Source organism: Micromys minutus (genome assembly GCF_963924665.1).
Source record: "Micromys minutus genome assembly, chromosome: 1".
Lineage (NCBI taxonomy): Eukaryota > Metazoa > Chordata > Mammalia > Rodentia > Muridae > Micromys > Micromys minutus.
Window position 1 is genome coordinate 106,825,548 of NC_137969.1, and position 18,877 is coordinate 106,844,424.

The 18,877-nt window shown below is 42.6% G+C and overlaps 1 protein-coding gene across 1 annotated transcript in view; it reads left to right on the top strand.

Annotated features, from left to right (window-relative positions):
* The first annotated feature begins 11,437 nt into the window (after window positions 1-11,437).
* Window positions 11,438-18,877, top strand: part of NUP153 (nucleoporin 153) — a 46,278-nt gene continuing 38,838 nt past the window's right edge. Inside the window, exon 1 of the mRNA XM_080931969.1 lies at window positions 11,438-11,905. Coding sequence (XP_080788095.1) covers window positions 11,795-11,905 — 111 coding nt within the window. The 5' untranslated portion in view covers window positions 11,438-11,794. The remainder of the gene's footprint in view (window positions 11,906-18,877) is intronic.

Genomic DNA, 18,877 nt, shown 5'->3' on the forward strand with positions numbered 1-18,877 from the left:
ATTTAAAATGTGATATTCTTGGAGCATGGACAGGAGACTAGGGGATGATCTAATAAGGACTGGAAAAAACAGCTAATAATAGCCAGCTCTGTCCACATTTGTTTGGCCTGAGTTGTCCTTTCTCTGAAAGATGGAGAAAGACTTCTCAAGATTTTGACCCTGTTCAGGGAAATTTTTTTTTTCCTGGATACAACCACTTAGGAAGGAATGGATGGAGGGAAAAGAGAGTGAAAGGCAGACAAGACAAAGGATATAAGAAAGAAGGGAGACCGGAGGACAAGAAGAACTGAGTACATGAAAAAAAACATTCTAGAGGTTTGTTAAAAGACAGGTCTCTTGGAGCTAGTGGGGTGACTCATTTGGTAGAGCACCTGCCTCTTAAGCATGAAAACCTGAGTTCGATCCCCAGGACCAATAGGAAGAAGAAAGAAGAGAAATCCAAAAGAGCCACAGAAACAAGATCCCTGGGACTTGGCTGGGTAGCCAGTCTAGTCAAATGGGTGAGCCACAGAGAGAGAATCTGTCTCAAAACACAAGGTGGAGAGGCTGGGCAGATGGCTCTGTGGAAAATAGCACTCACTGGGTACTCTCAAAGAGGACCCTGTTTCAGTGCCCACATGGTAGTCTACATACAGCTGTAATTCCAGTTCTAGGAATGCTGTGTACTCTCCTGACTTTTGTGGACACACATGTAGGACACATGCGGTACACATACGTATATGTGGGCAAAACATTCATATGCATAAAATAAAACATGTAAAGCTAAAATATTTACAGAACAAAACAGCAGTGGCAACAACAACAAAAAGTTGAGCATCTCCTTAGTACCTGTTGTGGTAAATCACAAATGTCTGCAACTCCAGTTGTGGGGGATCTGGTGCCCCTTTCTAGCCTTTGTGGGCACGAGATATGCAGACATAAATGCGGGCAAACACTCGTATAATAATGAAATAAATGCTGTTGTTTGAAAGACAGGGTATCTCTATGTAGCCCTTTAAATTCAAATCGTCTTTTAAAATTATAAAAATAGAGAATATGAACACAAAAAGACATCTCTACAAGGAATTTGTGTTTACGTATTTAACCAAAGTGAAAAGACAGTTAACAGTATGACCCTCTGCCATGAACCGAAGGACCTGAGCTGTCATTGTCTACATCTAGAACACATGGCTGGGACGTAGCAAATATTGGTGGAATGCGAAGTTGAAAATCTATATTGAACTAGCCTTATTTGTAATGTCTCTGAGAGATTAAGCCTGTGGGAGCTGTGCCTTCGAGGCAAGCACGAAACTATTAGACTATATCCCCAGCCCCACACTATGTTTTCAAAGTACTGGACATATATTTCTGTCTTTAGTGTTACAGTTCTTACTGTGATATAATCACTCAGGGAAAGCGGTGTTGATCTGATTACAAAAAAGGAGGAAAGACTTACCTTTTGCTGCTGACATAGCAATTAGTGCACAGTCTGGGGACGATTGTCACAGGAAAGGGTGGCAATGAAGGTGTGGTTCAGTGCTGTATAGCGTTTGCCTTGTATGCATGAGACTCTGCATTTGAGCCCCGGCACCTTGTGTAAAAATGTGTGTCTATGTGTGTGCACGTAAGTAAGAGGGGTTAAAACATTAAATGTTCTAACAATGAAAGATAATCTTACCAGCTCTGATGTTGAGTCGTCTTTCAAAATGCACAGGAAAATGCTTCGTATAAAACTTAGGAAGCTGGGCACAGTTGCTCACATTTAGAATGTCAGCGTTCAGCGAATTGAGGCAGCAGGGTTGTTGTCTAGCCTGGCCTACACAACAAATTCTAGGCCATCCTCGGGAGACCTTGTCTCAGAAAAAAACAAAATTGCTGGGCAGTAGTGGCACAGGCCTTTGATCCCAGCACCGAAGAGGCAGAGGCAGGATGATCTCTGAGTCTGAGGCCAGCCCCGTCTACAGAGTGAGTCAAGTATACACAGAGATTGTCTCAACAAACAAACAAAGCTTGCAGAAGAAAATAAGTACAGAAAACACTTTGTATAAATATAGATTCACCCATTCAATGAGTATGTATGGACCAGGAAGATAGGTCAGTGGGCAAAGGAGCTTGCTGCTAAGCCTGCCTGTTTGAGTTCAATCCTCAAGACCTACATGGTAGAAGGAAGACCTGAGTCTGGCAAGTTCTCTGACTTCTACACAAGTCCCTTGTCATATATACACAGAGACAGACACATAGACACACAGACACACAGACACACACACACACACACACACACACACACACACGTACACACAGAGATCAAGTAAATAAATATAAACTAAATAAATGAAGTCAAAAGTAAATGTAAATTAAATTAAATCCCCACTTAATTTATCCAGTTTACATCTGGCACCATGGACATAAAAGGCTGGGAAATACGAGGTGACAATAGGAGGGTCCTTTCTTTCACTGGATTATTTATCAGTCCTTCATTATTGAAGAGGCCGGTAAGTGACACCCAGCCTGCGGGGAACACTGCTGCTGCAGTTCACTCCTCGTTCGTTCGTTCGCCCCGCAGGCACCTTCCGAATCTCGGTCACCGACCAGCCAACCTGGACTGCCAGGGCTGAATTATGGAGGAAGAGTAGCCACCCACGGTGAGTCAGGGTACCCGTGGACCCCGCACAGTTTGAGGGTTTTCAGAAGGGCTAGTGGGGGCGCTGTCAGAATTCAGTCTTTTCACCTCAGCCTTCCTCTCTGCTCTCCGCTATCGCTCCAGAGCATTTCTGTATCGCAGACAGTGGAAGATTTCAGCCCGAACTTGTCAGAGACATTTAACCAAAGGAGCCAGCCTCTCTGGTGTGGATCTGAGGCAGATTTGCAATGCTTTGTTACTGCTATTTCACCTTGCAGCCCGCGCAGAAAGTTTCCAGGAATTTCTCCCTGTTTCATTTTAAAGTACTTCTTCAAAAGACCTTGTACTCAAGTTAGCGATAGAGAAAACGAAGTGGGGAAGCCCAAACCGAGAAGGTGCAAAGACGGGGGACGCATGGCTGAGTAGGGCAGAGCCACCTGCTGAGATGCTGAGGGAGACACGCACTCATTTGGCAAGGCAGGAAGAAGACAAGAGTGGAGCTCCAGTGCCTTTCTACAAAGTTGCCTCGTTTGTCTTGGGCACAGATCTCTGCATCTTTGTAGAAACGGTACCACTCCGCTTAGACTCTGGAGTGGGGCAGAGGACCGCAATCACACTCAGGTATTAATTAGCAAGCTAACGAAATTCAGCGGAGCCCGCAGTGACTCAGCTGAGGGGGATTAACCTGTAGCGGGTGCTCACGTGCTTCTCCCGGGGAAACCCTTAGAAGTCACTACCGATCCCCGGAGGGGGCGACATTTTCTAGCCAAGCCTGCGAACAAGACCTAGTTGTTTTCAAGCGTTTAAGGTATGGGCTGGGAAGAGTCTGTTGTGTGGTAGAGCATCTGGTCAGCTTGGATAGTTTTACTTTTTGTTTCCTGTGCATGTGTGGTGAACAGACGTCTCTCCCCTTAAGTGGGGCGGGGTGTTTACATCGATCACTCTCGGGGGGCTGTATTTGCCTTTATTCTACCTGGGAATACTGATCCTACCTGATGAGTGCAGGATCCCAGTTTCACCCCACTTTGCTTTGGATTGGAAAGCTCTTTCTGTGGTCTGCTCCTTGATCTCAATGAATCGTGCTTTTTGGTAGCCCATGTTCTCCTGCGAATCTCTTAACGGACCCAAAGAAGGGGAGCCGAGGTGAAGCTCCAAGACCCATGAGTGATAGATGTTGGGTTAAACTCCTCTTAATTGGCTGTTATGTGCAGACCATTGTTGTAGTCAATCCTCTGCATGGTTGGAGAGAATGCCCTAACTCCACACACTTTGTGTATTTGTGTTCGAAGAAAGAACCCATTGAAAAAGAACTAATATATGGTCAGTTTCTGCTCACTCCGTGCAGAGGAAACCTACCAAGTAGGAAGGAGAGAGGAAAAAAAAATAACACATATGTAGTACTGGCCTCATATTTACATGTGGGAGATCAGTGAGGAGCCAAACATCCTAGAGCCTACTTACTGCTTTGGGGGAATTTTTGTTATCTCATCCATTGCCATTTTCTTAAGTGTTCTCATAAGCAAACATGTTTAATTTTGACCTAAATAAGGGGAGATGTAGATGGGATTTCTTTCTTCCTTTGTTTGCTTCTTCTTTTTTTTTTTTTTTTTTTTTTTTAGTGTGTGTTCCGTGTTGAAGAGTCCAAGAACTGTAGGTGTATTGTAGAAAGAATCTTTAAATGTTGAGTGGTATTTTTTTATGCGTGTGTAACTGTGCATATGTGAACATGGGCACATGCATGCCATAGCATGTGTGGGGAATTTGAGTATAGGTCCTGGGAATTGAACTCAAGACCTCAGGTGTGGCAACAAGTACCTTATCCAATGATGACCAGTTCAGGGAATTTTTAAGCCAAGGAATAATGTTATAGTTAGAATGGATTCTAGAATTTTTCCAGAAGTAATTTTTGGAGAGAATTCTGTATCTGAATATTGTCTTGCTTGACTTCATCATATCTATAAGGACTGAAGCTACTGCCATCTCTGTTGTAGTCGGAAAAGAGAAGGCTGTCAAGTTTGATCCCAGTTGTCAGACTTCTCAGCTAGCATTCTGGATCGCTAATTGAACCCCAGCACATTCCTTTCTAAGGTGCCTGCTTGGTGGCTTTCCTTAAAGTGAGAGCTGGAGGAGGTGGTAGTGCCCACCTTTAAGGCCAGCACTCAGGAAGCTGAGGAAGGCAGAGCTGAGTTTGAGTCCAGCCTGGTCTACAGAGTGAGTTCCAGGACAGCCAGAGCTATGAGAAACCCTGTCTCAAAACAAAAAACAAAACTAAAACCAAAACCAACCAAACAAAAAACCCAGAGGGGATGGGGTTGCCCAGTGGTTAGAGCATTAGTTGCTTTTCCAGAGGACCCAGGTTCAGTCTCAAGCACCCACCAAAGGTGGCTCCCAAGACCCTGTAACTCCAGCTCCAGGGCATCCAATAACTCTGGCCTTTGCTGGTACTTGTATTTGGGCACACTCACCCCCACACATATGTAAACACATAATTTAACATAATAAGCAAATCTTTGAAGAATGGTTTTGTGCCAATGTCAGGAGGAAGTTCTGAGCGGCACTCTGCTGTTTCTTTTCAGAATTTCTCTTTGCTCAGAGTTTTTATTTATGGTTTAGTTTACTGCCATTGTTTCCTGTGACATCAGTTAAAGAGATTTTTTTTTTTAATAATAAAAAATAATACTTAGAGACTAGTAAAGTGTTCTTTAAATACCTAGGCTTAAAGGGCTGGGAAATGGTGTTGGTGGTGTGCTTGTGAGCAAGTGTGAGTTGAGTTGAATTCATATACATATATTTATGTATGTATGTATGAATATATATATATATATATCTGCTTTAAGATTTAACAACTTTACATGTACTTATTTTACTGATAGAGCTTTTTTTTTTTTTCCAAAAAAGATTTATTTAATATATATAAGTACACTGTAGCTGTCTTCAGACACACCAGAAGAGGGCATCAGATCTCATTACAGATGGTTGTGAGCCACTATGTGGTTGCTGGGATTTGAACCCAGGACCTTTAGAAGAGCAGTCAGTGCTCTTAACCACTAAGCCATCTCTCTTGCCTGAGCTTATTTTTAAAACAGTGGTTTTGTGTGTGTTTGTGTGTGTGTGTGTGTAATTTAAAGACAAGTACTTACTCAGGAGTAGCCCAGGCTGCCTATTTCTTGAATCCAGCCCTTTCATCTGTAATCCCAGGGCTGGGATTGCAGATATGACTACCAAACCTGACCTAAACAGTGCTTTGCAGACTTATTGTACTATAAGATATCTGATCCTGTCAAAATGATGATTCTAGCTGAGTAGGCACGGGACGGATGGGCAGATGGTGTTAGCCCAGCATGCGCCTACTTTCCAATGCTTTGATCAGTTGGCAAGGTCTAGAGAGGGCCAAACTCACTGTTTAGGCGGAATGAATGGTTTCTGCTTGTATTTTGCGGTGGTGATGGTGATGTGTGTTCTTGATTCTCTGCCATACCCGCAAGGAAAGAACGTGCAAAGAAAAGCCTTGATCTAAGCAGGGCAGCGGACATCGGTAGTTTCACTCCAGAGGCCGAGGCAGGAAGAGAACTGTGAGTTCTTGCTCAGCCTGGGCAGGCTACACAGGAAGAGACGGTCTCAAAAAGTCAATAAGGGGCTGGATGGCCTCAGAGCACTTGCTGCTCTTGCAAAGGACCCAAGTACTATTCCCACTACCTACTTTGGCAACCCACAGCTGTCTATAAGTTACGTTAAGGACAGTTGATGTCCTCTTCTGGCTTCTACAGGCACCCCACTGCCACCACAGCCCCAGCAAATAAACGGTAAAACAAAATCTGCTTGAAAAGGTCGAAGGTGAAACAACCACAAAAGGCAATGAATGGCTGGCGAGCCAGAGGACCTGAGTGTCATCTCAGAAGCTGTGGGAAGGTGGAAGGAGGGCGGTGACCTCAGAAGGTTGTTCTCTGACCTCCGCATGTGCATAGTGGTGTGCTTGTGCCCTCCACCCACGCCCTGTGTTATACACAAGCACAAGAAGTCCTAATTTTACAGTCTCCAAGAGCTGGGGTGTAGCCTAGTAGTAAAGTCTTTGCCTAGCATGCTACATTTAACCTAAGCACCTTCCCCCCAAAATAAAGAACCTTGGTACCTTAGTATTGGCAGACTGAAATCTGGAAGTGATATAGGTTTCTACTTCCTAGGTCAATGAGGAATCCAGTTTTCTAACATAGCCGATGGCTAGTATTTTATAGGTGGTACAGTTGAACAGAGCCAGTAGACCGTTTGTCTGTTGGGATGGAATCCATACTGTGCATTTAGCATTTAGAGGTTATGAGCGTTCAGTGCTAGTGTTGGTATAGCATCCCACTAAACTTTCAGAGGGTTCTGTCAAGTGCTAAGTTTCAGTGCACTGGGTGGACAGAGGCCGTTCACCGGTTTATGAATGAGCTTACCAAATGCTAAGACTAAAAACCTATAGATGGTTTTCTTTTATTAAAAAAATTAGATTCATTCACTTTGTTTAATGAATGTTTTGTGCACATGTATGTATGTGCCTGGTGCCCACAAAGGTCAGAAAGGTCACTGGATTCCCTCAGACTAAAGTTAGAGATGGTCATATGCTGACATGTGGTTGCTGGGAATTGAACCCATGTCCTCTGCAAAAGCAGGAGCTGAGCCCCAATAATCTCCTAGCTCCAATAAATGACATAATCCCAGCTGATGATTCAATACCTGTCGGAAACATTAGGATGAAACTGGTATTGTAAATTTGTTCCTTATTTCATCTACTCGAGCTGAGTTTCCATTAAACACCTAAATGATAATCCAAGTCATCAAAAATGCACCCGTGTCACTTTAAGGAAAGAAATAAAAATACTTCCCCTTAGTCATTTAACCAAGAGCAAATTCAGATTTGAATTCTCTACTGCCTGTTACTTGTCTTGTGTCTCCCCTTCTAACAAAGGGCTTCTGCTCTGAACTCATTGAACTGTACCAAAAGTATCACATGGGGAAGAAATGGAACTCTACAGAAATCTTTAACAGAGTTTTACAAGGGCTTAAGTCACTGGCTCCAGCTGACTCCCAACTGACTCAGATTATAAACAGTATTACAAATACCACTATCAGCCAAGACCCATGAATGGATATTCATTTTAGAAGTCTGCTTTCAACTTCTGTATTTGCTGCCTTCAGCAAATGATACACGGGCATTGCTGTGGGTCAGGGGGATGGAAGAGTCCAAGACTTAAGATTATAGCTATGTATTAGCTTAGTTTGTAACAGTTGATAATGTGGGGAAATCCAAGGTATATAAGGTTGGTTGTTACATTGTTCTTCTAAAGGTGGGCTAAATAAACAGGTTAGATAAACACTGTAGGATGGCTGTCTTCAGGGACCCCAAGTGCATTATTAACTCTGGATCTGAGACCCAGCAGAGGTTCTACCCTCTCAAACCGAAAGAGACGTTTTTCTTTTAATGGATTGCCGAAAAAATGTACATCACATTCTATGGTTGTTTATTCAGTTCATGATATACGGCAGCCTAGCAGACACTGATGGATGGGGTTGGGAAGAGGAACAGTTTCATGACATTTCGCAATCACGAGATAGGTAAACTTAATTAAAACTTGACTATAGTCTAGTTAATTCATTCAGCCTTAGGTATTACTTTCTTCCCCAAAGGTAGAGACCTTAGTAAGTTAATGGAAGTATAATGTTATATAATCTTTAACTACTTCCCCATCACCATTGCCTTTCTTACCTTAATATCCAACACAGGAAACACACACACACACACACTGCTCTTCATGTTGCTTTTGTGTGTATTTACTTTTTGCTGGTCCTAAATTTCTTTTTATTTTAATATTTATTTTATGGATGTGAGTACACAGGAGGTGTCTTCAGACACACCAGAAGAAAGCATCAGATTTCATTACAGATGGTTGGGAGCTATCATGTCAGTGTTGGGAATTGAACTCAGGTCCTCTGGAAGGGCAGTCAGTCAGTGCTCTTAACCGCTGAGCCATCTCTCCAGTATGGTCCTAAACTTCATAATCTTTCTGTTTGTACCTCCCATGTGCTGGAATTATAGCTGTACACCACCAGACTGGCCTCTTTTTATCTTTCTATTTAATGAAGTTCATGGTAGTAATTATCACATGAAAATGGGTGCAGAACACTGTGGTGATGAAAATAATTTGCACGGATAGACATTATAGTCCACACCTTATTTTTGTGTTTAGAAGATATAATAAACACATAAAACTTCATAATCTCCTGTATTTGCCATTTCTGAGTATTCTATTGGCTGGAGCTTTTCTTTTTGAAAAATAAATGAAGATTAATTTTCAGTGCAGGTTGGGGTTAAAGGAAACTGTATTTCATTAGTGATTAATGACTATTCTTCATCTACCAGATGATGGTCAGCTGCTTATTTGCTGATTTGTAACTGACAAACAGTCACCATGTTAAACGGGAGAAGAGGACAAATGTTAGCCGGCTGTCTGTTGGCACAGAGACCTTGTCAGTAATCATCTTTGCATGAATTGAGACACTGTCTGTTTGCTCTGGCTCTCAAACCAGTCCAGGTATAAGGTGGACTTCCTGGGTGTTACTCTTTTCCTGCTACAGTCTGCAATGGGCCAACCACACAAATTCTCTCTAAATAAATATGCAGGAAATGAATGAAATTACTAAAATCAAGCCTAAAAGGCACGTGGACTTTTTCATGAATCTTCAAATTGTACCATTTCATGTGTGTGTGTGTGTGTGTGTGTGTGTGTGTAAAATTACTTTTGTCTGACTTTGGTCAAGGTCTTTGATATAACCTTTCCTTTACTTCTTTATTCTTTCCTGACTTATTTGAGGGTGAGAGAGATAGGGTCTTGCTGAGCAACCCACAGTCCTTTCATCTCTTCTGGAAGGTAAGATCCCGTCTGATGTTACTTCTTTTAACTGCTAGCCTAGGCAGGAAACTTGATTCTGCTGGGACAAGAACAAAGCTATGATGAATTGTTCTGCTTGTTTTGTAGCTCTGGGAGAGAGAACATACCAGGAGAGTGTATGCAGATTGGAAAGGGAGGACAAGGAAGAAGAAGACAAATTCTTTTGATCATCTTCAGTAACTAGTCTCAGGGGTTAAGGTCAGACACAGACTGTAGGAACAAGCTACACAGCAGGGTCTTTGATGTGCTAAAAGGTACTAAAAGTTCAAAGGTACTGTAAGTACCTTTGATTTCAATAGTGATTTGAACAGTACAAGTGGTGGGGGGGGGGGATGCCAAAGATCATGGAGATCACTTTTGGTAGCTGATTTGTGGTTGGTAGTAAGTGCTTTCTATCTGTACAGCAATTATAAGCAGAACCATGTCCCTGTTGAGGTAAATATTCATTCTATTTGCAGATGAGGAAAGTGAAGCTTAGAAAGAAGATCAGTAATCTCCCCAAGGCTACACAGCTAGTAAGTGACAGATTTAAAAATCTATTTGATTTTATAAACTTTAGAACACTGTTCTCTGATAGAACATTAAGTCTATGATTTTTCATAATCGATTCTTCTTCATAATCATTTAGTTACTTATTTCATGGAAAAAACTGGGTTATAGTACTGGCTTTGAGTGCCCAACTCTATCTACCCCTCACCCCTGAAGACAGTTCTCTAAGTAGCCCTGGCTATCCTTGAACTCCCTTTGTAGGCCAGGCTGGATCACAGAGATCCACCTGCATCTTATTCCTGAGTACTAGGATCAAAGGCATGTGTCACCAGCCAGGCTCCAAGTCAATACCCTAATGGGACCTGTTAAATTTTCTTGGTCTCCATATAGTTCACGGAGTGACTAGGCTGGATCACATTACCTCACAGAATTTTTGTCTAATGCCTGCATCTTTGACACTGCATATTCAGCCTTTGGGGGCACAGTGTTTAAGTACCTTCCTAACTATAGTATTAACTGAAGTTTACTAGGAATATATGAGTCACCCTTAATGTGTTATAATTGCAATCATTTACTGTGTTTCTTGTATACCAGGAAATCTACTGAGTGCTTTACACAGATGACCACACTAGCTCCCCACAACTTTATAAGGTGGATTTAAAAGCTCCTATTTAGTAGTCATCCAAGGTCAAGTCTGTAGTGAAGGAACTCAGAATGCCAACTGCATGCATGTTAACAACAAAGCCCTGAAACAGTAATGAAGTTTTTTTTTTTTTTTTTTTTTGCTTTTGTTGAGACAGAATCTCACTCTGAATTTGAGGCTAACTTCTAACTAGCTATTCTCCTGTGTCTGCCTCTCAAGTGCCAAATGCCAATCAGAAGCCAAATGCCTTTTCTTCTTGTTTTAGGGATCACGCCCACTGTTAAACGCGTTCCCCTTCCCCCCATTGTGATACATTATCGTTCTTTGATTTTACTGTTTACTTCTATTCCGCTTATAATTGATGAAGGGGAGATTACAGTTTTCACGTTTAGTGCCATTGCCATTCTGAATCTAAGCAAGCAGCCAACTGCCGCCAAATGACCCGGGCTTTGTGCCTTCTGCGACAGCCTTCCTTTCCGAGAATCCGCGTTCTGGCCCGAAAAACTATATTTCCCAGAGGCACCAGCGACAGAGAGCGCGGGCTCCGCCAACAACTCTTCCTTCCTCTGCCCATCCCCCCCACATCGTCGCAGCGTGATGATGCATACGCGTCGGTCGCCGAGGAGTGACGGTGTTCTGGCTCGCGACCGCGGCGGTCGCCTCAACAGCGGTAATAGGCGCAAGAGCGGCGGCGACGACTGCAGGGACGACGACGACGGCGGCGGCGGCGGGGCGGGCGCAGCGCGCACAGGGGAGGGGTTGGCGGGCGGCGCCGGCGGCCAGGACTGCGGCAGCGACGGCCAGGGCGGCTGAAGAGGAGGCTCCAGCAGCGGGCGGTCGAGCTAGGCCTCAGTGGCGCCCGGAGCTGCTCGCGCCGGCCTCGGCGGGAGATCTCCATAGAGACGGTGACAAACACAGACGCGGGGGTCCGCACGCGGCCGGCGGTCCTCAGCCAGCTCGGGGCCCTCAGCCGCCGCCACCGCCTTCCTCGCCGCGCGCACTCTCAGTTCCCGCTCGCTCCCTCGCGGTTCTCGCTGTGTCTGTGTGTCGCCTAGGGCCGGGCGGGGGAGGCCCTCAGGCCGCCGCCTCTGCCTCTCCCGCCCGGGAGCGGTAGTGGGAGGTCGCCCAGGCTCCGCCATGGCCTCAGGAGCCGGAGGCATAGGAGGGGGCGGCGGCGGCAAGATCCGGACGCGTCGCTGCCACCAGGGGCCGGTGAAGCCTTACCAGCAGGGGCGACCCCAACACCAGGTACGGGACCAGCACGCCTCGACGACTGGGCGGCTCCAGGAGGCCGTGTGGGGGGCGGTGCGAGGCCCCGGAGCCCCACGTGGAGGGGAACAGAGGGCCTGAGGCAGGGCTGGGGTGGCGACGGGAAGTGGCTAGAGCCTGGCCCGGCCTGGTGGCGCACACGTGGGGTGTGAGCGGCCTCTCCCAGCTCTCCCGCCCAGGGGCTTTCCCCGGCATGCGGAGGGCGGGAAACGAAATTCCAGGCTTCGGATACTCGGGCTTCTTTTTTGGCGGGTTTTGGGGTTTTGATGGCATTGATCGCGAGGGAACAAGGGAAAGACGTGGCAACCGGCCCATTCACTGGCAGGCTTTTTCTTGGTGTTCCAGGGTTCAGGGAGCGTGGAGAGGTTAATCTTCCACCGCGGCCCGGAGAGTCTTGGGGAGGGGGCGCTGTTACCCTTATCGTGGAATAATTCAGTTTTAGCTGCATTAAATCATTAATGGCAGTCCGGTCCCCTCGTCTGCCTTCTGGGTCTTTCTAGGTCTGAACACACTGGTTTAGCTTCTCATCCTTTCCTCTCTTAACTGAGTTATAGTTATGTGGCACTGAGGCGTTTTGAAAGTCCCTCGCCGCTCTTACGTCTGGTCTCTGATGCGCGATTCTTCCTTCTCTGCTCTCCACCCCGCTCTGTATTCTGAAGACCAGAATCAGCCACTCTCTACAGTTGACCAAAGATCAGCTCTGATCTCATACACCAAATATTTTTAATATTGGGCGTTTTCTAGAAGCTTAAGGTATCTTGGACTCACCAGGAGTGTTGATAATTTTTATAGTATACCTTCTTAGAGTGTTTTTAAAAGTCGATTCCTGTTGTAAATGAGATATTTGATTGAGAGAAGAATTTTCAGTTTTAAAAATTGTGAGGATTAAAATGTTAAAAACTCATTTTAACAAAGCCACTTTTGCAGTACCTCATGGACTAAAGTAGAAAGTGTATTTTAAGCTATTGAAGAGTAAGCTAATAACTTGTTGCATACTCTTAAATGTAGACTTTGTTTTATTCTGGGTAGTGCTAAAATTGAATATGTAGCGCTTTGCTTGGTAATGTTAAATTTAAATCACTTTTGAGATTTTAAAAAGTTTTGAATAGTTAAAGCTGTGGTTTATGTACTAAGAAGTTAATTTGCCCTTGGTTGTGGAAGTCTTGGCATATTACCATTTTTCCTAGATGTGTACAGAATGCTGAGGAGCCAGGGGTATTCCCAAGCATATTTTTAAGATTAAGATCAGGCCACACGCTTGACCATTTTACTTTACCTAAACTGTACAGTGGACATTAAGAGAAACATACTTTTTCTCATAAGAGTAACGAATCACCTCTAAATGCTTGTTAAAGGAAAATGAAAACCATTTGAGCAGAGAAATGGATGGCTTGGATAGAGTTTAGAAAGAAGCCAAAGTTATGATCACAGCTTGCTTTAAAATGTATTTAGATAAATTAATTTGAGAGAGAAGTTCAGTCAACTAAAGCCCAAAGTGTTTTAGAGCTGATCCAGATTTCAGGCTGTATGGTCTTAGAGCTCAGTAGTTAGACGTGTAAAATATTAGTTTCTTGCCCCAGTCATTTAATTTAAAAAGTAAATACATCTTAATCTTGAATTGGAATTAAAGAAAAGTCTTGATTAGCTGATTTAATGTTGGCAGACTTGACCAAAGGAAAGTATTCAGGGTTATGTAAAAGAATACAGCTTAGTTTTTGATTCTGTCTTAAAGTAACTAGTCTTACCCGGAACTTAGTGGGTGCTGTTTTCCTCTACTTAGCAGAGCTTGTCAACTGGTTGTTTTGCAGCAGCTGCTGAGTCATCTTGGATACAGCAAGGAGCTTCATGACATGGCATGTTTCATACTAATGTTTCATAAGTGTCCAGGACCTCTTGGCAGAATAAAGCCTTTGGTTGTGTAGTAGGTTAGAATAAGAGTAAGCAGACTGAGTGAGGCTGGAGAGATGGCTCAGCAGGTAAGAACACTGACTGCTTTTCCAGAGGTCCTGAGTTCAATTCCCAGCAAGCACATGGTGGCTCACAATTATATATAATGGATTCCAGTGCCTTCTTCTGGTGTGTCTGAAGAGATTGACATTGTATTCATATTAAATAAATAAATAAATAAACAAAAAGAGTAACATACTAGCACTATTGGTGGATTCAGGACAGCAAATGTCTGGCCAAAGAGCTACTGCAGTCACCCAGTACCTGTGACTCCTGTATCATGTTCTGACTTCTGATTTCCTGTTTTGACTTCTAGTTTAGGTCTTCTGGGAAATGTCCAAGCTTTAGCATTTTTCTACTTTTAACATTTTTTTTAAAGGCCACCTTGTCTGAAGTTGAGAAACTAGAAAGATACTGTCTTGATCAACCAAATAGAGTAGCAGTTAAATGTAGACATAGCTGGGTATAGAGAGGTACATACCTGAAGTCACAGTTGCTAAGAGGCTTAAGAGTCCAAGTTTTAAGTCAGTCTGGGCTTCATAGTAATCCCAGGCTAGCCTGAACAGTGGAGTGAAGTTGTCTCAAGAAGTGTAGAAGCAAATGAGGATGCAGGATGGTTATTTTTCACCTACCCCATTATCCAGCTACTTTTTTTTTTTTTTTTTTTAAAGACAGGATCCTTTTGTGTGGCTCAGGCTGGCCTTACCTGAGGCTTTCCTGCTTAAATCTCTTGCTTACTACCCCAGACACTTTTGAAAACAATTTTCTAGTTGGGAGTTCTTTTCTCCTGTTCAGTCTCCTTTCCCATTTCCATTGTGTGTAGCATGGCTGGGGGGGTAAGCTGGTTGTTTTTCCTTAATAGCCACCACAAAACACAAAACTTAACTTCTGGAAGAATCTGTTGCCACTTCCTGGTGAGACAGACCCATTTGCTTTTGTCCCCTCTTGGTGCTAAAAGACTTTCTGGCTTGGAGCTAAGGAAATCTACCTTTCATCCTTACTGATAGCCTGACCATCCTGGTTTAAGTCAGGGACCACATTCAACTGCTCCAAAAGCTTCAGACACACAGAAGAGGGCTTCTGATCCTATTACATACAGATGGTTGTGAGCCACCATATGGTTGCTGGGAATTGAACTCAGGACCTCTGGAAGAGGTTGAGGTTAGTGCTCTTAACCACTGACCTATCTCTCCAGCCCTACTTTAACATTTTTAAGTGGCCTGTGCATTTTGCTGTCTTATAGAATTAGTGTTTTGTTTTTTTTTCCCACTTCCTCTGGTTACTCAAGTCTTTCCAAACTCATACTAAACTTAAGGCCTTTGTTTATTTACCAAGTGAAAATCAAACTAAAGTGATCTAAACTATTGACGGATGGGGGATTCCTCCTCTTCTCTACCTTGTTAAACAGTTGAATGTTGTCACTGACTAAGCGAGGAAGGATAGGCTAGCCATTCTGTTTTGTAAGAAGGTAAATTACCTCGGTCCCAAACTAGAAAACCTTCTAGCACCAAAACTTTATCACAAAATTTGACAAAAGTCTAACTTTATCACAACTTTTAAAAGGACTTAGTCTTTTTCTTGAGGTACCAGTCACTTAAGTATGTAGTTAGAAAAGTTTTGAATTGATTGATGAATAGAAAGTGGATTCTCTGTCTGTCTATTTATATCTTACTTGAGGTGAGAGATCCCAGCATGTTATTTTACCACTTACTACTTTTCCTTACCAGGTTTTTAATATGACATCAAAAAAGCTTCATTTATGTCTCCATTTCCTGGAAAGTCCTAATGATACAAGTGTCTAGATTGAAGTAAAATGGAGTCTTTGGTCAGGTGCGACTAAAGATAGCCACCTTATTAGGCGCACAATATTAGAAACATTGCAGTAATTCTGTATTTTCAACTTTTATATTTCTGATATAGAGCTTCCTTTAATTATTGCTAGCTAATCTGGAACTTGCTAAATAAATAGTTCAATCTGGCATCGAACTAGAATTATGTCTGTGCTCAAAAAGCAAGAAGGTATATTTGTAGTCTTGATGTCAGACACAATTTATTATCAGAAAAAGGTTACTAGAAGACCTTTCTCACCTATAAATAAATATTTCTGTTTATGATTGTGTTTTATCTTTTTTATAGTGTGGCTTGAGAAATTCTTAGTCTCGGTATTAAGATGTGAGATGAGGTAGCTCTTACAGGGGTTTAACTGCTATGGATTTTTAATGGGTTGTGTTTCTTGTTACTTTTTAAGAGGTTTTTATTTTTTTCAAAAGGCTTGCTTTTACTATTTTTGTATGTATGTGTCTATGTGTGTGTATGCATTTGTGTGCTGGTACCTGTGAAGGTCAGAAGAGAGTGTCAGAGCCTCTGGAGCTAGAGTTACAGGCAGTATGAGCACCCTGACAGACTGCTAGAAACTCAACTTGAGACTTCAGAAAAACTGCAAGTACTCTTAAACACTGAGACCCTTGTTTTTATTTTTGAGTCAGAGCCTTCCTGACTATAGCCTAGTCTGGCTTGAACTCACTCTGTAGCCCAAGCTGGTCTTGGTCTTTAGATCTTTGTACCTCAGCCTCCTGAGTGCTGGGAGTGCTAGAATTAACAAGCATGTGAATGTTATCATGCCCAGCCAGTGTTTTAAGTTTTGAAGAGAGTGAAAGGAGGCTACTTGGGAGTATTTAATTCTTTAGCCAGAAAGATTTTTTAAAAAAGATTTACTTACTTTATGTATGTTAGTACGCTGTAGCTGATTTCACACACACACCAGGAGAGGGCATCAGATCCCATTACAAATGGTTGTGAGCCACCATGTGGTTGCTGGTAATTGAACTCAGGACCTCTGGAAGAACAATCAGTGCTCTTAACCACTGAGCCATCTCTCCAGCTACAGAAAGATATTTTTAAGTGACTGGAGAACTTGGACTGGGCAGATAGGGTAAATTTAACAGTTTATAAAATATGACAGTGCATAAAATACGATTTGCAGCTTAATTTCAAATTATCAAAATTAGACTTAGTATAAATGTCTTTAGAATACTTAATTTCTTCCTACATGAAATAGCCCAGTATAACAGTGAGGGAGCTTTAAAAAAAAACTTTGGGTGAAAAAAAAAATCTAATGACTGCACAGATACTAAGTGGGGAGGAAGATGAAGAGATTGTTGTAGGAAGAAGACTCAGGTCAGAATAAAGTATTAATGTAATATAGGGGTCTGGCTAGTGGAAATCAAAATGGTTGAGTATTTTGAAAAAGGCCTGGTAGACAAAATTGGTGCTGGACTTGGTTTGTAGTTATGGTCAGAGAGCCAGTGAAGTTACTTAAGAAAGATTGTAGAATCAAATGCTATTTGATAGGGATAATGTGAAGGGAGTTGAGTGAACCTAAGTAGAATGGAGTAGAGAAACAAGATACTGACCTGGAGAAGAGACTTGTGTGTGAAGAAGTAGGACTGAGCCAGGAGTTGGCCAGATTGGGGGAAGTTGCCTTCCTGGTGAAATGAAAATGAGTATAGGACAAATCTTTCTCTCCCCCCATCACCAGAGTCTCTTGTCAACTAAGGTTAAATAGAATATGAAATACTGTGTTCACCACTGTGATTTGTATGTGGAATAGGATGGTTAATTATTTTTAATACCTTTTGCCAAATGAAGAAGCTAATTGTTGAGGAAAAAAAACTAGTGGATTTATAAGTTTAAATTTGAGAATTTTCTCTTCATCTTCAATTTAACTTTTTTAAAATTAGTATAGACTTTGCTTGTGCTACTAAAATCACAGTTCTATTTTTAATGCACTGAATTTCGCATGAGGGGCTTTTGCTTCTTATGTATTTCGCTTTATCATCACTGTAGAGGGTGGTTCTGTTTACTATGCTGTAAGATGGTCCTCATCTCTGAGGGGAAGAGATATCCGGAACAGTAGAAGTTGTTAAAGTTGATAAAGCTGGAAGTCTTAAATCCAGTAAATACTTATGTGTTTATTGAAACTTACATTTCATGTATTTAGATGGTGCTTCTTTGCAATTTTAGAGTTTTTTAAAATTAATTTTAAGGCATTCCCACATTGTATCCTCCTGTGTAGGGAAACTCCTCAGTGAAAACATGAGAAGTTTCCTTTTTTTCTACCTTTCTTCTTGAGGGTCTTATGTAGCTTAGGCTGGCCTCTAATTCTTGATCTTCATTTTCCATGTATTTTATGTACCTTCCATGTGTGTAGTGTGCTCTTGGAGGCCACCTCAGCCACCTCATGGAAGCAAGGGCACTCACTACTCTCCATACATGGGAGTGATTGCCCTAGGCTGGGAGTTTCAGAGGTGGTGTTCTTGTTTCGTGTAGAAGTTATTTGGTTAAGTAGGAGTTACATGAAGCCTTTGTTTTGTGTTTCTCTCTCTCTAACATTTTTTTTCTTTTAAAATTCTAATGTGTCCTTATTCTGTAGCCTTTCCTCTCCTTCATCTGCTACCCTTCCTCTTTCATCCTTATGCTAGGATTACTGGTGTGCTTGTAAAGTATTCTTCATCAACTTGGATCCATTTCTATGAAGGCCTGAAGAACTCTTTGGCATGGAGCCTTCTTCCTCCATAAGAATATTCTTTCCTCTTTTCTAGTTCCTTTCACTCCTCTTCCATTTCTCTCAGGTCTCAGGGAGCCCAGGCTGGAGTCTAGCTCCTGATCTTTATTCTCAGCTTTTCATTAGCAGCTGACAGTTGATGTGTAAGTTTTTAAAATATGTCTGGTTTTATTTGCATACTATAGGAGGGGCTTTTTCTGAAATGTATTGTTGTTATTCCTTGTTTTCTATTTTTCCCCCCCAAGACAGGGTTTCTCTATGTAACCCTGACTGTCCTGGAACTTGATCTGTAGACCAGACTGGTGGCTTGGAGCTCAGAGATCTGCTTGCCTCTGCCACTCACCTGTTGGGACTAAAGGTGTGCTCTACCACCACCTCCTCAGCCACCACCACAACCACTGCCTGGCTTTAAATGTATCTTAATTTCCTGTGATATGCCT